At 39.3% G+C, this 18,236-nt stretch overlaps 1 protein-coding gene across 7 annotated transcripts in view; it reads left to right on the forward strand.

Moving 5' to 3' along the window:
• The window catches only part of tcf12 (transcription factor 12), a 292,398-nt gene extending 274,515 nt beyond the window's left edge, over positions 1 to 17,883 (forward strand). For all 7 annotated transcript variants that reach the window (XM_028823605.2, XM_051920482.1, XM_051920485.1 and 4 more), the window contains 5 exons: positions 11,814 to 11,922; positions 12,129 to 12,306; positions 13,378 to 13,610; positions 14,326 to 14,490; positions 15,530 to 17,883. In XM_028823605.2, coding sequence (XP_028679438.1) covers positions 11,814 to 11,922; positions 12,129 to 12,306; positions 13,378 to 13,610; positions 14,326 to 14,468 — 663 coding nt within the window. In that variant the 3' untranslated portion in view covers positions 14,469 to 14,490; positions 15,530 to 17,883. The remainder of the gene's footprint in view (positions 1 to 11,813; positions 11,923 to 12,128; positions 12,307 to 13,377; positions 13,611 to 14,325; positions 14,491 to 15,529) is intronic.
• Positions 17,884 to 18,236: the final 353 nt, after the last annotated feature.

Raw genomic sequence — 18,236 nt, forward strand, 5'->3', positions numbered from 1 at the left:
TTTTAATGCCAGGTTTCTTACATTCTTAATTGGAGCACAGGAAGTCATTTTCTCACATACAGACCCCAGATATGCCTTATTTACATACAGTCCAGTGCCCGACTACTATACCACACTTTGTGCCAGCACTGAAAAATACGTGAAGGAGACAAAGTCAGATATTTTTTAAAATGTGTGTATTTTGTACATGACAAAATTGCTGCTCTCACTTTCTTACCAAAGTATCTTAGTCACTTACATGTTTCACAATCAGTTTTGGGTAACAAATAAAAATCAGTTGCTCTATCCATTGCATAGTACATTTTATGGAGAGTACAGGTTGGGGAGCATGCACTGGTAGAGCATGTTACCACACCCACCACATGATGCAACATCTCTGGATCCTGGTTGACAACCTCCCTAGGCAGCCATGCAGTCCAGTTCCCCCCCCCCCCCGGAAATGACTAGCTATCTGCAGCATCCAGGGGTTACATGGGAGTTTTTTCTTGTCCATGAGCATTCTGTTAGCTTGATCACACTTGGGGAATCGCGCCACATGGCTATAGTACAGTAACTGATGCTCCCTCACAATGCAGGTAATGGGCATGATTCAGGACTCTGTGACCAACCTCTCGTTCAGCACAAAGTCAAACCAGTGGTGCCCGAGGATTCTCCAAAGAGACAGTACCAAAGGAGTCCAGTCTTTGTCTCCGATCACTGGATAACACCCATGTCTCACAACCATATAACAAAACAGAAAGCATCAGGACTCTAAAAACTTGAACCTTTGTCATTTTGCAGAGATACCGGGTGCGCCATACACCCCTTTCCAGCGTCCTCATGACTCCCCCCAAATGCTCACCAAGTACAAGTACTGATTTCATAGGAAGAGTCATTAGAGACTTTGTCTTTGCTGAGGTGAGTAAACCTTTCAACGAAGTCGACATTCTCTCCGCCGACAGACACACTGCTGATAGCTATGCCGAAGAGGTCATTAAAGGCCTGGATCTTGGTTCTTATCTGGACACTCGCAAACCCAGTCACTAGTGACCCCTTGCTAACTCTCTCGAGAGCCCCGATCAGAGCCTCCTTTGACGCTGTGAAGATCACAGCATTGTCGACAAAGTCAAAATCAGTGAATCTTTCTTCACCAACAGATGCCCCATAGCCACTGGACCCCACGACCCTGCCCAACACCCAGTCCATACAAGCATTGAACAGAGTAGGAGCAAGAACACACCCCCAACGTACCCTTCAATCAACTGGAAAAACGCAGAGGTTCTGCCTTCACTCTTCACAGCCCTCACAGTGCCAGTGTACAGACCAGCTATGATATCCAGCAACTTCGGAGGGGATCTCTCAAACTCTCAGGATGTCCCCCGGGGCAGCTCAATTACCGGAGTTAAATGCTTTACGAAAATGAACAAAGGCTGCAAAGAAACTCTGCCGATATTCGCGTTTGCTCTCAATGAGAACACTCAGTGCCTAGATGCGGTTGATGGTAGACTTCTTAGGTGTAAAACTAGACTGCTCTTGTCGCTGGTAGGTGAGCAGGTGATCACAGATCCTATTGAAGATGACACTAGCAAGGACCTTCTCTGGCAATGAGAGCAGTGCTATCCCTCTGTGGTTGCCACAATCCAGGCAATCACCCTTCCCTTTCCAGATAGGGACGACGAGTTTTTCAGTCAGTTGGGATGACGCTCATCTCCCAAATGGTTGCAAAGATTGCTTGCAATGCCAGGAGGACAGCCTTACCACCCGTCTGGAGAAGTCAACCGCCTATAGAGAGTATTTGTACAAAATTTTAACTTGTGACTTCTTTTTTTTTTTTTTTTATTTGTAATCTTGCTTCCAAACACAATTGTGTGTGGTTTTGTTTTTCTGTCTTTTTTTTATAATGCTCCAATCATAATGAGATTTATCAGAAAATACTTTACAAGAGAATCGGCTTTTATTTATATATTACTTTTAATAATACTCAATCCAAAAGTGTCTTAGTGAGCTGGTCTGTGCAGTATTTTATTTAGAAGAGTTCATGTCATAGTGAACATTGTGACATATTACATCATTCATTATATAGTACCATTCATTACGAGCAATGCTTTACAAGTAAACGTGAACTGAATGAAATGCTTTGTGTAGTGCTATAAGTATTAAAGACAATTGAAATTATAGTATTATAGTTGACTACGAGTTTCTTTATAAAGCCTGGAGCTGAGTGCTTTGATTAAGGAGCTACACAGAGAGACACAGACTTAGCTTAATACAGTAGTGGTGGGACAAAAGAAATTGTTAATGGCAATTCTTTTCCATGTGTTTTATTCTTCCTAAAATACAGCGGAAGACGGCAAGTTTTGGGTCCACTTTATCGTCCATAAAATCCTAGATCTCCCCCCACCAACCCCCAAAAAAATAGCCCAGAACACAGTCTTTCCACCGAGAGCACTTTTGCTTATCCTTGCATTTTTTCCAGATGTGTAATAGCTGGCAAAACACGTTTGTGCCTTGAAACAGAGTACAGGAAGTGAATGGGAAAAGCAGGCGGTGCACACTAACACTTCAGCCAGGCTGCACAGTTTGGACTGATTATGGGGGAGGGGTCGGGCACTGTCAAAAGTACAATCTGGAATGTAGCATATAAAGATTGTGAGCCAGAATTTAAACTTTTTCAAACATGAAGGCATTTGTACACAGCTGTAGTGGAAATGACAACTGAGAGGAAGCAGACTTTAGATTAATCCCTTGGCCAAAATGAAATGTTTCAGTTCATCCTTTTGCAAACAAAAAAATTCTAAACATTTCCAGAAATACAGAATTCGGCTGAAAACTTTCAGCTTTTCAGAGCAGAGTTTGGTAATTGGACTACATGCTGTGCTGAAATGATTCCCTGTGTGCAGACTTTGAACTCCATTCTGTATGACAACATTGATGTACTTTTTTTTTTCTTTTCTGAAACAACTTTTTCCAGTTTAGAATTGTGGAACGTCCATGTGGCAAATCCATTCTGCCAGTCATTGAGCACATGTCAAAGGGATCCTTTTCTGCTGTAAATGCCAATTCTATACAGTTTTTAACCCAAACTAAATCAGATTTGCAGGAGTGTCTTTTTGAATGTGGCATATTGTCCAAACTCCAGACTAGGCAGGGAATGAACTAGATAGCAATTGCTGTGAGGCAATAATATGTCAACATAGTGATCTCACTTCCTGCTACAAGCAAAGTTAATGGTCCTTTATGAAGCAGGCATGTGCCCTGAAGAGATATCAGCTAAAATCTTGTCTGCTGTTGGTGGTGGGGGAAACGAAGCAGTCCGAAGTGCTGCCTGCTTTTCTTGGAAGAATTCCAGCTGTGAACGACACGCATGAAACAAGCACTTGTTTGTATTTGAATGTGACGTAATGCAGAATATTGGAACAGTCTTTGCCTGCAACATTTCTGTTTTCATAGCATATTTTGTAATTATGAGTGAACATTATGGCAAAATCCAGGCCACATTTTGCTTTTTTTTTTTTTTTTTTTTGCTTTTTTTTATATAACTGTGTTCATCTTTCATTTAAATATATCAAGTCATATCTATTTTCTTCCGATGAATTAAACAGTTAATTTTACGTAGATAAATTCATAGTGGGTATCATCCCATGTCATCTCTGACAGTGCATTATAGCTTGTAAGAAAAAGAAACAAATCTTTGAAGTAGGCAAATGATGTTAAAATGTGAGGCATGTCACAGGGACCCAGTGATACATTTAAGCCACTAGTTCGTACTTTCTTTTTTCACTCATATTACTATTCCTGCTCAAGGCTGATACTCCCACTTTTTTATATAGACGTATCTGCTGATTAAAAAAAAAAAACATTTTGATTTGTATTTTTTTATATTTTAAACAGTTCCATAATGAAACCATTAATAGCAGTTTAGAAAATGCTTCACATTTAATAATACTCTGTCTTCATAAACTGCATGCGAGTTCTTCATCCTTCAAAGTTTCTTCAAGTTTTCTTAGGATTTAGAAGGCCTTCATGTTTGATTACTTTAATATACAAGGTTGGGACTTCATTGGATCCGTCATACCTTTATAATGTTCCAGCAAATTTTTATCTTGCATTTAGGCAATGCACTTTGGTTCTTATTTTTGTTAGGTTTCATTTGCTTTAATCTTCAAGGCTACAGAGAATGCTTTCAGCAGGTTAGCAATGTCATCTACATCATCTTTGAAAAATAAAGGAATACATAAAACTCGACTCAAAAGACAGAGTTCACTCTCTTCTGATATTGCTTCACTTTTATGAAGATACAGTCCATGGAAAAGTAACTACGCTCAGTTAAATGTTTTTTTTTTTCTTTAATATATGGGGATATACCAAGATTTGGTCTTCATTTAAATAGTTTCTATAGATGAAGATGAAATAATGGAACCTACATCCTGCCACATTTACATATTGTAGCCCATTGTATAATTTTAAAAAACACATGCAAATTTTCCACGTAGAAGTATACCCCTACATTTATCATCACTACTTTGAAAACCTGCAGTTAGAACTAGGTGCACCAGATCAAGTGCAGATGTTTAGAAGATCTTTTGAGAGGATCTTGTCTGTATTTGCCTTTTATAAACTTCATAAAGAGCTCTCTGAGGTCTTCAGAAAGAATGTAATAAATGCCAATGAATCTGGGAAGGGATTTTTAAAGACTGGCGACCAATTGGAAATCAACTATTCTGATGTCTGCAAAATCATCTACAAAGATTTTCAGACTGCTGCCAACTTGTCCAGGGCAGGCCAGCCCAGCAATTTCAGCCTGAAAGCAAGATGCTTAAAGAAGTCTCTAAGAACTCCAGAATTTCATCATGAAGCATACAGGTAGCTCTTGCCACCATTGATATCAAAGTGAGCCTACTCATATTAGGTCTGCATGGGAGATATGACACAAAGAAACCTTTGCTGTCCAAAAAGAATATCCGGGCAAGACTGAAAAAGCCCAGGACGTCTGCAACGATGTGCTGTGGACAGACAGGGCAAAATCGTTATCTGGCCATAGTACAAGAAGACATGTTACCTGAAAACCAAAGATGGCATTTGATCAGAAGAATTAGATACTGACTGGAAGGCATGATGGTGGAAATTGTATGGTTTGGGGCTGATTTGCTGCATCAGGGCCTGGGCATGCACTGTTGGGTGCTTGAAGATATTGTTAGACCATCTATCAGAGCATTAAAGTTCAATCTAAAGAGAATAATGCAACATTACAGTAAATCCACCAAAGAATAACTGAAAAAAAAAAAGAAATGGGAAACTTCTTGAATGACCAAGTCAAAACTTTGGGGGGGGGGGGGGGGGGGGGGGGGGAATGGGGGGGATAAGGCGGGGTTAGAAATGTGTACACAAGGCACCCCTCAAACATCACACAGCTTAAAAAATTCTGCATGGAGGAATGAGAATTTTATCTAAAGATACTATTTAAGTGAAGGTCAAGCCATAATGTGTCCATATATGTTGTTTAGGTGTACATACTTTTTTACATGACTGTACGGACTGAAATATTTTGTTAAAACTGATTTATGCAAGTCAACTATATAGATAGATACTTTATTAATCCCAAGGGGAAATTCACATACTCCAGCAGCAGCATATTGATAAACAATATTAAGTTAAAGAGTGATAAAAATACAGGTATAACAGACAATAAAGTGGATTCTCCATGATTGACAGAAGCCTGCTCAGTGCCCGTTGCTCTGCCACAGATGTCAAACTGTCCAGCTCCGTGCCTGCAATAGAGCATGCCTTCCTCACCAGTTTGTCCAGGCGTGGGGCGTCCCTCTTCTTTATGCTGCCTCCCCAGCACACCACCGCGTAGAAGAGAGTGCTCGCCACAACCATCTGATAGAACATCTGCAACATCTTATTGCAGATGTTGAAAGACCCCAGCCTTCTAAGGAAGTATAGTTGGCTCTGTCCTCTCTTACACAGAGCATCAGTATTGGCAGTCCAGTCCAATTTATCATCCAGCTGCACTCCCAGGTATTTATAGGTCTGTACCCTCTGCACACAGTCACCTCTGATGATTACGGGGTCCACGAGGGGCCTGGTCCTCCTCTAAAATCCACCACCAGCTCCTTGGTTTTGCTGGTGTTCAGTTGTAGGTGGTTTGAGTCGCACCATTTCACAAAGTCCTTGATGAGGTTCCTATACTCCTCCTGCCCACTCCTGATTAGGTTCCTATACTCCTCCTGCCCACTCCTGATTCAGCCCACAATAGCAGTATCGTCAGCTAACTTTTGCACGTGGCAGGACTCCAAGTTGTATTGGAAGTCCAATGTATATAGGCTGAACAGGACCAGAGAAAGTACAGTCCCCTGCGGCATTTCTGTATTGCTGACCACAATGTCAGACCTGCAGTTCCCGAGACGCACATACTGAGGTCTGTCTGTAAGATAGTCCACGATCCATGCCACCAGGTATGAATCTACTCCCATCTCTGTCAGCTTGTCCCTAAGGAGCAGAGGTTGGATGGTGTTGAAGGCGCTAGAGAAGTCCAGAAACATAATTCTTACGGCACCACTGCCTCTGTCCAAGTGTGAGAGGGATCAGTGTAGCATATAGATGATGGCATCCCCCGCTCCCACCTTCTCCTGGTATGCAAACTGAAGAGGGTCGAGGGCATGGTGGACCTGTGGCCTCAGGTGGTGAAGCAGCAGCCGCTCCATGGTCTTCATCACATGTGACGTCAGAGTGACAGTCTGGAAGTCATTCAGCTCACTAGGACGTGATACCTTTGGGACTGGGTTGATGCAAGATGTTTTCCAAAGCCTCGGGACTCTCCCCTGTTCCAGGCTCAGGTTGAAGATGCACTGTAGAAGACTCCCCAGCCTTCAGCAGTCGTGACGATACTCCATCTGGACCCACTGCTTTGCTGGCACAAAGTCTCCTCAGCTCTCTGCTTACCTGGGCTGCTGTAATTGTGGATGGGGGGAAACTCTCTCCTATGCTGGTATCAGTAGATGAATGGGTGGAGGGTGCAGTACTCCCGAGGTGAGAGTGGGTTAGGGGTGGTCAAACTATATTGCTAAAACTGAACATAAAATGAAGTTTCCCATTGTCAGAGAGAAAACAAAATATGGTATTGGCAAAAGAAATTAAACAGTAATTTTAACTAAGTATTGTGCTATTTATTTATAGTAATTAGGCATGGCTTGATTTGAGCATTTGTTTCATTCTGAAGCCAAGTTTTAAAATCCACTCCCATTTCCTGCTGTCCCCGTGTCCCTGTCTTCCTATTCGTTCTTTTGTTTTGTGAGGCACATCACTTTTCACACAAGTTAAGACATACAAGGAAGGAAGGCAAATTATTAAACTATCTTGCTAACTTCCTGTGCAAGCAAAGGGCTGTGTAGGCAGGAACTTTATTTCTGGAGTCTTCAGAGTTTGGTAACTAAAGACTTTTTTATTTCAGCCTTTCACATGTTCCTACAAAGTTGGCTTGTTTTCTACTGAATTTGCATTTGTTCTTTCTTTGTAATTTGCCCAGCCAGTATCACTAGCTGCTTCTCCAAATCTTGTTGCTATTGTGCCTTGACTCCCAGTCAGAATTTCAGTCGTCATTGTATATCGAAAGTTTTATATTCAATGCCAATCATAACACCTTTTACAAGGAACACTACATGATGCAATAGAATAGACAGAAATAGCTGTCTTCCCATCTAGCATTGATTCCTGCCTTGTGCCGCATGTTGCTTGGATTGGTTCCAGCCCCTATGACCCAGAATTGGACAAACCAAGTTACAAAATTAATGTGTTAGAAATAACACGCAAAAAAAAAAAAAAAAAAAAAAGTGGTTTCCAAATTTTTGCTTAGGAAAGTGACTTTCCCAGGATCACACTGCAAGTCACTGGTGGAATCTTGCTCTGCAGCTTCATGTTATTTCGAACTTGGGAGATTTATCTAATAGAAGTCCCAGAGTGGCACTACCATGAACTTTTCTGAACATCTTTCTTTGTACACACATGCATGCTTTGAATCAAAAATGGACCCCAAAAAAAAAAAAAAAAAGTTTTCCAATCTCATTTCAGGGTGAGATTTTTGGCTCTTACTTTGAAAGGGGTCCTTTCAGTGCTTTTGAAATGGAGCTGAGCATACGTCTGGAGTCTCCCTCCCCACCCAAATAGGAGACTGTCAGCTGTATGCTAATGAGCCCGACAATTCAAACACCACCCTCTGTGGCTGTACTAAACGGACTGCTCCCTTGACACAAAGAGCTGTTTGTTCACCTGTCCTGCGTGTGGCAGGCTCATTCTCAAGGGTTGTAAAGATTAGTGCCACTGGGGCAGGGACAAATGGGTCAGAAAAGGCAATTGAGACTGAAAGAATGACATTCCTTTAGGAAAGCAAGCTTATTTTAATAAGTAAGTAAATAACGTGGCAAATAAGTAAATGGAGGACAGACTGGAAGAGATTGATTTGAGCATTAAAATGCAAGTGAATTAATAAGCCGGACTGCCAGTGTGCACCATGGTGTGAATGAAACAACTCCTTTGTATCAAGTTGAAGACATCCTTCCATGGTCATTCCTGAGTGTCCGCTTATTGCAGTCTGGGCACAACTAATTTAAAATACATATATGTGTCTGTGTTTATGTTTGCAGGCCTTGTTTAATTCTGAGCATGGAGAAAAGAAACAAGACCCTCCCAGATTCAACAGAATTTTTTTTCACTCTTTAGAGGGTACTCAAGCCGTGTGTGCAGGCTGTATATGTATATTGATGGAGTTTGATAGAGCACAAAAAAAAAATGTGCACGCTGACAACTGGCTCCTGAGTTGCTGTAAGGGTACCACAAAATTTGGCAGAATGACTCACCATAGCCGGGCATGCACCCAGTGCTCTAGCTTTCAGTGGAGGCTATCATCATTGAAATCTGACTTGATAAAACCTTCAGAGTCCCTTTTAGTTTTTAGTGACATTCACACCTCCGCATTTTCAGATCATTTTCACCTGTTAGCACAGTGGTTGTGGTATCCTTGTCATCTTAACATTTGTGCTGTCAAAGGTTCACATTGCTCAGTGTCGCATCCATGTTAGCAAAAAAGAACACGTGATCACAACCCTCACGACATTTGAGAATGCCTTTGCAGCATGATAGTTAAGTTTCCCCCAGGAATGTGCACACTGTCTGCTCAAAATTTATTAAAAGTTTTTTTTTTTTTTTGACTTGATCCACATCTATTCAGGTGTTGTCATGTGGTACCTTTCTGACATGCTGTGAATATTCTGGCACGTTAATAGTAGAAAATGTGTTTTGCCACATCAGAGGCTGCTGCTATAGACTCATTTTGAGACACAAGTGGGGAATACAGTTCTGAAACATTTTCCTCACAAACACTAATTGAAGCAAGTGAAGAAATGTTGAATTGTGGAATTTATTTAGCTGCTTTTCATAATGTTTGTAAACCACAGTTTGTCCATCCAGTGAAGTTCACTTGTCTATGCATCATCTCTTTCACCTTCCAAGCACAGTGTGGATGCTTGTATGTGTTTTGTTGTTAGAGATTAAATGCAGATACAAGAATGACACTCTAACAACTTAGTGAACTTTCAATTGATAGAAAAGTGTGGTTGATCATGGGAAGCTAGAAACCTAATCCTTTTATGGTGAAAAATGTGAGCATAGCTGGTTGGAGAATTGAGGACAAAGATAAATCACATTACTTGAAAATAACATGCATCCTACATACAACGGGTAACCACTAGTTTTGGAATGCAAAAATAGTAGCCTTTGTTTTGGATTTTACACGTATTTAGGGAAATAATACAAGAAAGACGAGCATGTTTTCCTAGACATTCTCCGTTTTCCTGGTTAGAGAATCTAACTTATTTACATACATGTGCATTATGTTGAGTAAGCCAAGATGACTAGTACTGTGGAATTCAATCATGTTGCTAAGTGGGTGTCACCCAAGTCTTTCCGAGAACAGGGTTCTAGTATAGCTGCTGGAAAATTTGTTTTTTAGTTTAAAAATGTTGTCATTGCATTTTCTCCTACAGCATTGTTGAAACTTGTCTGCCATAAGAAATGTGAAATTTGTGAAATTTAACCACATTTCAATAAACCCTGTATGGCCCAGTCAGAGGGAACCATGGATCTCACAATTGCACAAAATAAGAAGAGCATCTTAGCATTTGTAACTTTGTAAATTGCAATTGAACCACTGTCTTAGGTGAAAAAAGCTATACAGAGGCAACAATTAAAACAGGATATAAACTGATGGTGATAGTATGAGGATTTAACTAAAGAATTCACAATACCATATTCTAATGTTGGTGATTTTGTGTAATTCTGACTTGGAGGGACTGCCTAAAATCACTCAGTTTGTGTTGCTGTGTTGAGTGAAGTTGAGCAAGTCCTCCTTCATTTATCTGTTGTAGGGTTCTGTGAGGGAATGTTGTTTTGTTTATAGGCTTCATGCCTTGTATTCAGTACTACCAGATTAGGGTTTTTCCACTCTGTGACACTAAAATTGTATTAAGCAGTTTTCAAGTATAGATGGATGTCAGCATATTGAATTCATATAAAAACAGTGACCACTGGAAGCATAACAGTAAATGAACTCTAATAGGTACTCTGGTCTCGCTGTAACGTATAACTCGGTACTAATATAGGTTAAACATCCCATGTTACTGTTGCCTTATGCTGCCAGGGGAGTCTTCAGTGTATTTTGCTTTGAAACCCATATTCTAAGAAAGGGACACTCTGGATAAAGATTTTCTCTAGTAAAGATAAAAATTTCTTAGTAGCCATTTTATGACTCTCATACTGGACCACACATATCTTCATTTTGGGTTCAGCCCAACTGGTTAACTGCTGTGTGGACTTGCCACTTTTAAGGTGAAAGAGTTCATCTGCTGGATTGTCTTTTGATATATAAGTTAGATTTTATATACTGAAATTTAACTATATTAAGTTCCATATAGTGTTCTGCTATGAATCACATAATTACTAATATTACTATCTAGTTAAATATTTTTGGCAAATTAATTGTGAATAGATCTTTGGGCTGGCATTTTCCATTGTGTAGCTGAGAAGAAAATGACATTTGATGAGGAATTATGTAAAAGTAGCCTGCAATGCTATTGCATTAAGACAGTCAGCCAGTTAATTTTTTCAAGGAAAAAATTAGAAAGCTTTGTAATTGACAAGACTTGAAAGATTTATTGTAAAATTAGTCTTTGTACTGCTTTGCTCCCAGCAACAAACCTTTTGTAATAAAAGTTCTTAGAGCTGTGCTTAGTGTTTGCTACCGTTCCAATAAACAGCTTCATCTTCATCCAAAAAACTATTTAACTACATTTAATAACACTTTGAAAAATTCTCTTTGGATTGCCTGTCTTGGACTAATATCAAGAAAAGAAGTATTAGCAGCTTGAAAGCAGTGCCGCTTCAGGAGAGAATCTATTAAAACGTGAAGGAAAGGTAGAGTGCCATCCAGCTGTTCAATTACACACGTATCCTGCTGCTGGTGAGTTCCACAGACGACAAAACCAGCTGTGAAGTCCTAAAGGCCTGAAAAGTATCTATTTATTTACTTATTTTTAGGGAGCCTTTGATACTTTTGCCAAATACAGTAAATGAGAAGTGTTTAAGTTTGAAAGGAAACAAAACCGGCAGTCAGCTCAAGGAGTGCTCCTCATCTGGAACAAAGTGTTTCTTTGTTTATTTGTTTATTTTTTTTATCATGTTCTTTAATGTGCAAGATGAATCGCAAGAGGAAAGGCCATTTTTTTTTTGCTTTTCTCTTTTAAATTCCTCCCTTTATCTTTTTTTATTTTTTATTTAAATAGGTTGGGGCTCATCGTGATGAAGCAGCCAGTCTTAATAGCAACCACTCAGTCCTGCCCGCCACAGTTCCAACTCCAAGCACAGAATTAAACCACACAGACAACTACAGAGGTAAGGTGGAGCAGTCTTGGAGATCTTGCTGCCTTTAATTCAATTGTTGGTGTCCATTCTGTCCTGTCTTAGTTTTTTTAAAGTGAGATCATATCCACCACAAAGTGCAACTGGTAAAACAGTAACTGCTGCTGATTCACTCTAATATGATAGGTTTCCTCATTGATGGCTCGTTCTTACAAATGTGTATTTATTTTCTCCATTAGGATTATCTGGTGGCCTACCTGGTCAGCCAGCAAGCACAGGTTCAGCAGAACTTAAGTCAGAGAAGAAGGAGAAAGATGAGAACTCACATGACGCAAATTCATCAGACGACTTGAAATCTGACGATGAAAGTGACAAAAAAGATATTAAGATGTCAACTAGAGGTGGCACTAGGACAAGGTCAGTTAGTGATGAATGTGGCACATTCTTGTGATGGGACACATTTATGTGAGCTCAGTGGTCACATGATGATAGGACATATGCTATATGGTTTTCTTTTTTTTCCAGATCATACATAATTTCATATAGGTTTTTACTTTCTGTAGTTGTCATCCCAGGATTCCCTCTTTCTATAGTACATTTCAACTGTCTTGTGTAGTGACTCACAAAGCTTTACATTGTCTGATTGTTTAATGGAGGGAAAAAAATGTGTTGCTTCTTCCTTATTTGTTCTTTTTGTTGCAGTAACTGTAGTCTTTATATTTTGTTTTTGTATTTTTGTTTTTTGTTTATTATTCATGTAAACGTTTAACTTTATTTTACACCTTACCCATAACCATATACTCCACTACCTGTCTAACTTCAAGGTTCATTTAACCTTGTGATACTAACTTTACTTGTATCACTTTTTGTGTTTGTGAGTATGAGCTGATTTTTTTTTTCTATTATTATTAACCACTGGCTAATGCTGATCTTCTACACTCAACCATAGCCCAACTTCCCGTCCTGCCCAACTCTAAGATTATCAATCCTGTTAGGAAAAGTTAAAAAAAGGAATCTGTGGAAGTAAAGAGAGAGAAAAATAACATATTGTATTCACAATTTAAAACATCTGATTGGTCACCATTGTGTCATGAAGATGGCACACTTTTATCAGGTTCTTCAGCTGTAAATTCAGCCTTGTATTATTTTCCAGCCTCTTTAAACAAGGAATTGATCCAAGGCTTTGCTAATGAGATGTTTTGCAGGCTTATATTAGAAGTTGATTAAGGTGGCCCTCCAAAATCCTGATATACAATATGAAACAGTCAGTTGTGCAATTTTCTTTTATTATTATGGAAAAGTCCTAGCATTGTGTGCCTACACTATTTTATACTGTATGTTGAGTAAAGTCTAAGTGCCATTGAAATTGCTTCAAGAACTCCCTGTTAATTCCTTTAGTTTTATCATGAAGCTAAAACTCCTAAGAAAACGCAGCATATGCTTAACTAGCCACTCATCAATAGCATTGTTTTTTTTAACTTTATTCAGCAGTATAAATGAAGACGAAGACTTGAACCCAGAACAGAAAGCAGAAAGAGAACGGGAAAGGAGAATGGCCAATAATGCCAGGGAGCGCTTGCGAGTTCGAGACATCAACGAAGCCTTCAAAGAACTGGGGCGTATGTGCCAGCTGCACCTGAAGAGTGAGAAACCTCAAACCAAACTCCTCATTCTGCATCAGGCCGTGGCGGTCATCCTTAGTCTAGAGCAGCAAGTACGAGGTCAGTGTACCCAGGACTTTATGGCATACTGTTTGTAAACCTTTCTAAATAGCCATGGCCTGCAATAGAGCTATCTGTGGGCTTTTTGCACAGCCAATCATCTTCAAAATTCTGATGTCAACCTTTTAAAACACATCAGCCAAGGACCTAAGCTATAGATCTGCCATTTTGTATTGTGCACCTTTCAATGTATAACAGTTTAAAGTGAAGCTCCTCAGAAAATGTTAAAAATGCCTTCTACTATATTTAAAACAGTTGTTCACTTATGCTCATTGTTTGGGAGCTTGTGCTGATTACATTGCGTTGCCGCACCCACCACACGACAAACCACCTGGATTGGGATCCGAGTGCAGCCGTGCAATGGGTGACACCTCAGCACCACACTGAATAGGTTTTGTTTACAGTGGCTGGAGTCCCAGTCCTGCCACCAACCCCCAAGATTTCCCTGCAAGTTGGAGGACCTGCTCATAGAGAGAAAAAATACACACTTAATAAATCTGATGTAAGCCTTATTGAGCCTGATGCATGGAAAGGGTATCACTGGGGACTTGAGACATCATAGCTGCAGTAACTAATAAATACTGGCGGGATTCATTTTATGTAAAGATAAGCACCCATGGGTGAACTGGATATTTACAGTATATAGTTTCAGATGCTGTCCTTTTTAACAGAAGACCTCTTAAAATCTTTACCTTTTAACTTGTTTATTTTGCAGAGAGGAATCTAAATCCCAAAGCAGCCTGCCTTAAGAGGAGAGAAGAGGAGAAAGTTTCTGCCGTATCGGCAGAGCCACCACCAGCACATGCAGGGGTGCACCCTGGACTCACAGACACTACAAACCCTATGGGTCACATGTAAAAAGAAACAAAAAAACAGCCAGGTGAGATTACATTACAACATTGCATTGCCATGCAAGACACACTTCAAAATCACACAAGGAAAAAGAGCAGCTGTCCTTGAAATGGCACACTAAAAGCTTTCAGTACAGATGCCCTCTCCAGACTGAACTGCTACTGTTCAGTGTCTCTTTGACTACATTATATGGAAAGTTCTCTGGTGGTGCTGTTTACAAATAATTTTTCAAGCTTCTAAACAACCACACATTCTACAGTAATGCTGCGTTCACATTAAAAATATGTAATTTATTTCACATGAATGCCCTCTGAGGGTGGTAGCTGCCAGGGAGACAATTCACACACAAATTTGCCAAGTTGTGACATATTATAAATTACCCTGTCAGCCAGAAATTGCACTTTTATTGTTGTGTTTGACTAATGCAGTACACACATTACTTTTTATGTGGCTAGAGCAGCAAATCGTCAGCAACCTTGTGTTTTCTCCCAAATTATAGATGGGAAATTAACAAGAACACAATGAAATGGGAAGGACGGACATTACAAGTGTTAGCTACAAAAATTTCTAGACTGCATGAATGCAGTGTAATTCTCATCTTCAGTTTTTCCAGTTAGGAAGATACTCGGACGTAATATGCATATGATGTGTAACACATGTTAAGGGAAGGTTTGTTACATGCTGCATATGTGTACCATGACGTTTATGCACTTGTTGTGTATGTCTGTGTTTATATATTGTCTGCTTTTATGAACAGAATTAATTGCCGTGTTTTGTATAGCAGGCATAATGACCATCTGCCATTTGTGCTGTTCTGCCACTGTAACAGTTGTCATGTCTAATAATTTGTTAATCAAACTCTTTTTGCTAAATTGTACTTTTGAACTATCTGTTGTAGAGATGATTGTTTTAATATAGTGCCCTCTTGTGGTAGTATCGGCCTATTTAGTGTGAAGGTGCATTATGTTTAGATTTAAATGCACAGCCTGTATTTTCACGTGAACAGCTCTTTACAGATGATTTTGTCTACGGTACTAACCCAGCAACTCCTTTTGCATTTCATCCAGATCTCATCAGATGGATTTTATATCACAAGGAATGGATGACCGTTCTACAGAGGGACAAACACGATTAACTCTATGTGACACAAATTTGAAAAAAGACAAACCACTTAGAGCAAAAACCTGGAAAAGCAATCTTGTGACTGAAGAAGCCTAAACTTCATCTGTCTATATATGCCTGTGACAACAGTGCAACACAGAAAATCGGATTCCGAGAAATCCCTTCAAAAGTTCATTCTCCAAGCAAAGTGCAGCACCTGTCCTTTCCTGTTGCAAGCAGTGTGTGTCGCATCTGAACAATCAGAGACTGTCGCGATTCCCTCCACTTCATGGTGGAAGTTGACTTGTGCCTAAACTGAATTGACGAATGCATTGTAACCACAAAAAATTTATTTATTATGTTACTGAGCTTATACGCCTAAAGGGAAGATCATATCATTACAAAATGCCTGACAAGGTTTCAGTTGATGCCAGCATTTGTTTAAAGCTGTTCATATGCAGAGAGTAAAACATTGTGAACTTTTCTTTTGACCCTTCGCATTCCCCTGCTTACCTCTTAGTGTCTTAAGAAAAGGGAGGAAAATATCTTGTGCTTTCTTTTCCTTTTGCCATAATAGTGTTGTCATTGTAAAGAAAAAAGAAAATGGAAAAAAAAATTTCATGATAGAGCGATTGTTTTTAGATGTTATTTTTGGTCTCTGGTTATCTGAACAGTTATGGTCATTGTTTAAGCCATTAGTAATGAAGTCCCTGCGTAAACGCTGTGTGGATCCAGCTGTGGAGGCAATGGTAGGAAGCAACACTTGAGACCACAGCATCAATTGGCTGATACCACCTTGTAGGTTTTTGTGCGTCAATGAAGAGAAATCTTCATACAAAGTAAAAGTTGGTTTTATTAGTAATTGACAAAGTGGGAGAAGAAACTCTAGGCTTCATTGAAGTAGAAGAAAAAATACTATAGAATTGCTTTGTTATTCAAGCAAGTAGCACAAAGCTGGAGGGGGAAAAAAAAATTGGGGAGTCACCACTGTGCGACCCAGTGTTCCTCTCGGGCAAATGGCAAAAAAAATGAACAAAGCATCATGGTCACGATACGCTTCAAACGAAGACTGAAAGCCACGCTCTCCGATGTCACACTGGTGTGCGTGTCAGGTGTGTTTTCGTTCTGTTTCTCTGCTCCCCAATGGCTCGTCACTGGCAGGATTCAAAAAAGATGCTGGCTGTTCCCAAACTACTATGAAGCCGACTTGTTGAGTTTGCATTTACAATAACCAGGAAGTAAATTGCCAGAGGCCACTTACCTATTTATTTGTTGCCCCTCCAAACTTCCACGTGAGCTGTCTTCCACTAGAGTGAGTTTCAGGGCACAGTTTTATTTTGTATGTTGTTTGTGTTCATCATGCCCAATTTCATATTATTGGTTGACAGCAAAATGATCAACTCAAAGAAATAAAAATAATATATATATGCATACGTTATTTTTAAGAACAAATTTAAACGTGTAGACTATATAAAATATCTTCTCCAAACTCTTGACCGTATAATGTTTATCTATCTTTGTTTTTGTAATTATGTTAGAAAACCAAAAAAAAAATTGCATTTATTGTCATCCAGTTGACTCTAAATGTGTTTTTGTTCCTTATTTTGAAAGTCTTTTCACGGACTAAATCAACACAGTTGAAATGAAGACATTGCTTAAAGAGCGCAAGAGTTGTCACAAGCCACTGCCTGGCCCTTTCTCCTTCCTTTTTTTTATTTTCTTTCTTCATCTAAGGTGGATTCTATGCTTGTCCTTTTGGCTCTGTTAGTCTTTGCAGTAACGCCCAGAAGCTTTTCTTCATATAAAAAGGAAGAAAAAAAGACAAAAAAAAGAGAAACATTTGGCTTATTTTTCACTGTAGTTAGTCTTTTATACAATAATCTTATAAGAAAATTTCTTGAATTCTAAATATTACTCTTTCTAGATTTTTGAAATCAAAAAGTTTTCAGTAAAAAGTTTCTTACTTTATTTTACTATATTAGGTAGTAAAAATGTAGGGTTATTTACCATAACCTGTCCATTAATATCAGAAATTTACAAATAGCATCCTAAGAACATAGTAGGGTTCTAGAAGCATACCGTGTAGTATGTATGGAGTATTGTACGAGCTAATTGTTCGAGATGAATTGCTTCTCATCTTGTTCTCCAGTTTCCATTGTTGGTTAATGCAGATTTGTACCTGTGTCAAATTTCAAGGTATTGTTAAGAAACATTTAAAACCAGCAGCGAAAAGTTCAATTTTTTCTGTTACTATAACAGAAAACGCGATATGTATATAACATTTATGTAGCAATAAATGTGCCATCTTTTTTTTAACAAATCATTGCGTCATTTGTTTTCCTGTGTCCTCCCAGTTTTAGGGGCAAAACTTGACTGTCTTCACCAGCTGAATGTTGTGCCCGTAAGTGAGCTGTTCTCCATCTCAGATGGGATGTCTTGACTGTTTCTAATTATATCTTTTGAGTTTGATTTGTTCTTAAGCTTGGAGCAGACATACTGAGTAGTGATTATGTCAACGTCTTGGTCTCATTTTTGTCCCCTTTCTTTATCTCCCCCTTTTTCAATTTGCCTATTTTAACAGTGCATTGAGTTGGCTCTAAATATGGTTTCTGCCCTCCTAGCTGAGTCAGGGTCTGACAACCCTGGATGGCCAGAGGAAGTGGTTCAAAGTTT

The sequence above is a fragment of the Erpetoichthys calabaricus genome, chromosome 17, assembly GCF_900747795.2.
Source record: "Erpetoichthys calabaricus chromosome 17, fErpCal1.3, whole genome shotgun sequence".
Taxonomy (NCBI): Eukaryota; Metazoa; Chordata; class Cladistia; order Polypteriformes; family Polypteridae; genus Erpetoichthys; species Erpetoichthys calabaricus.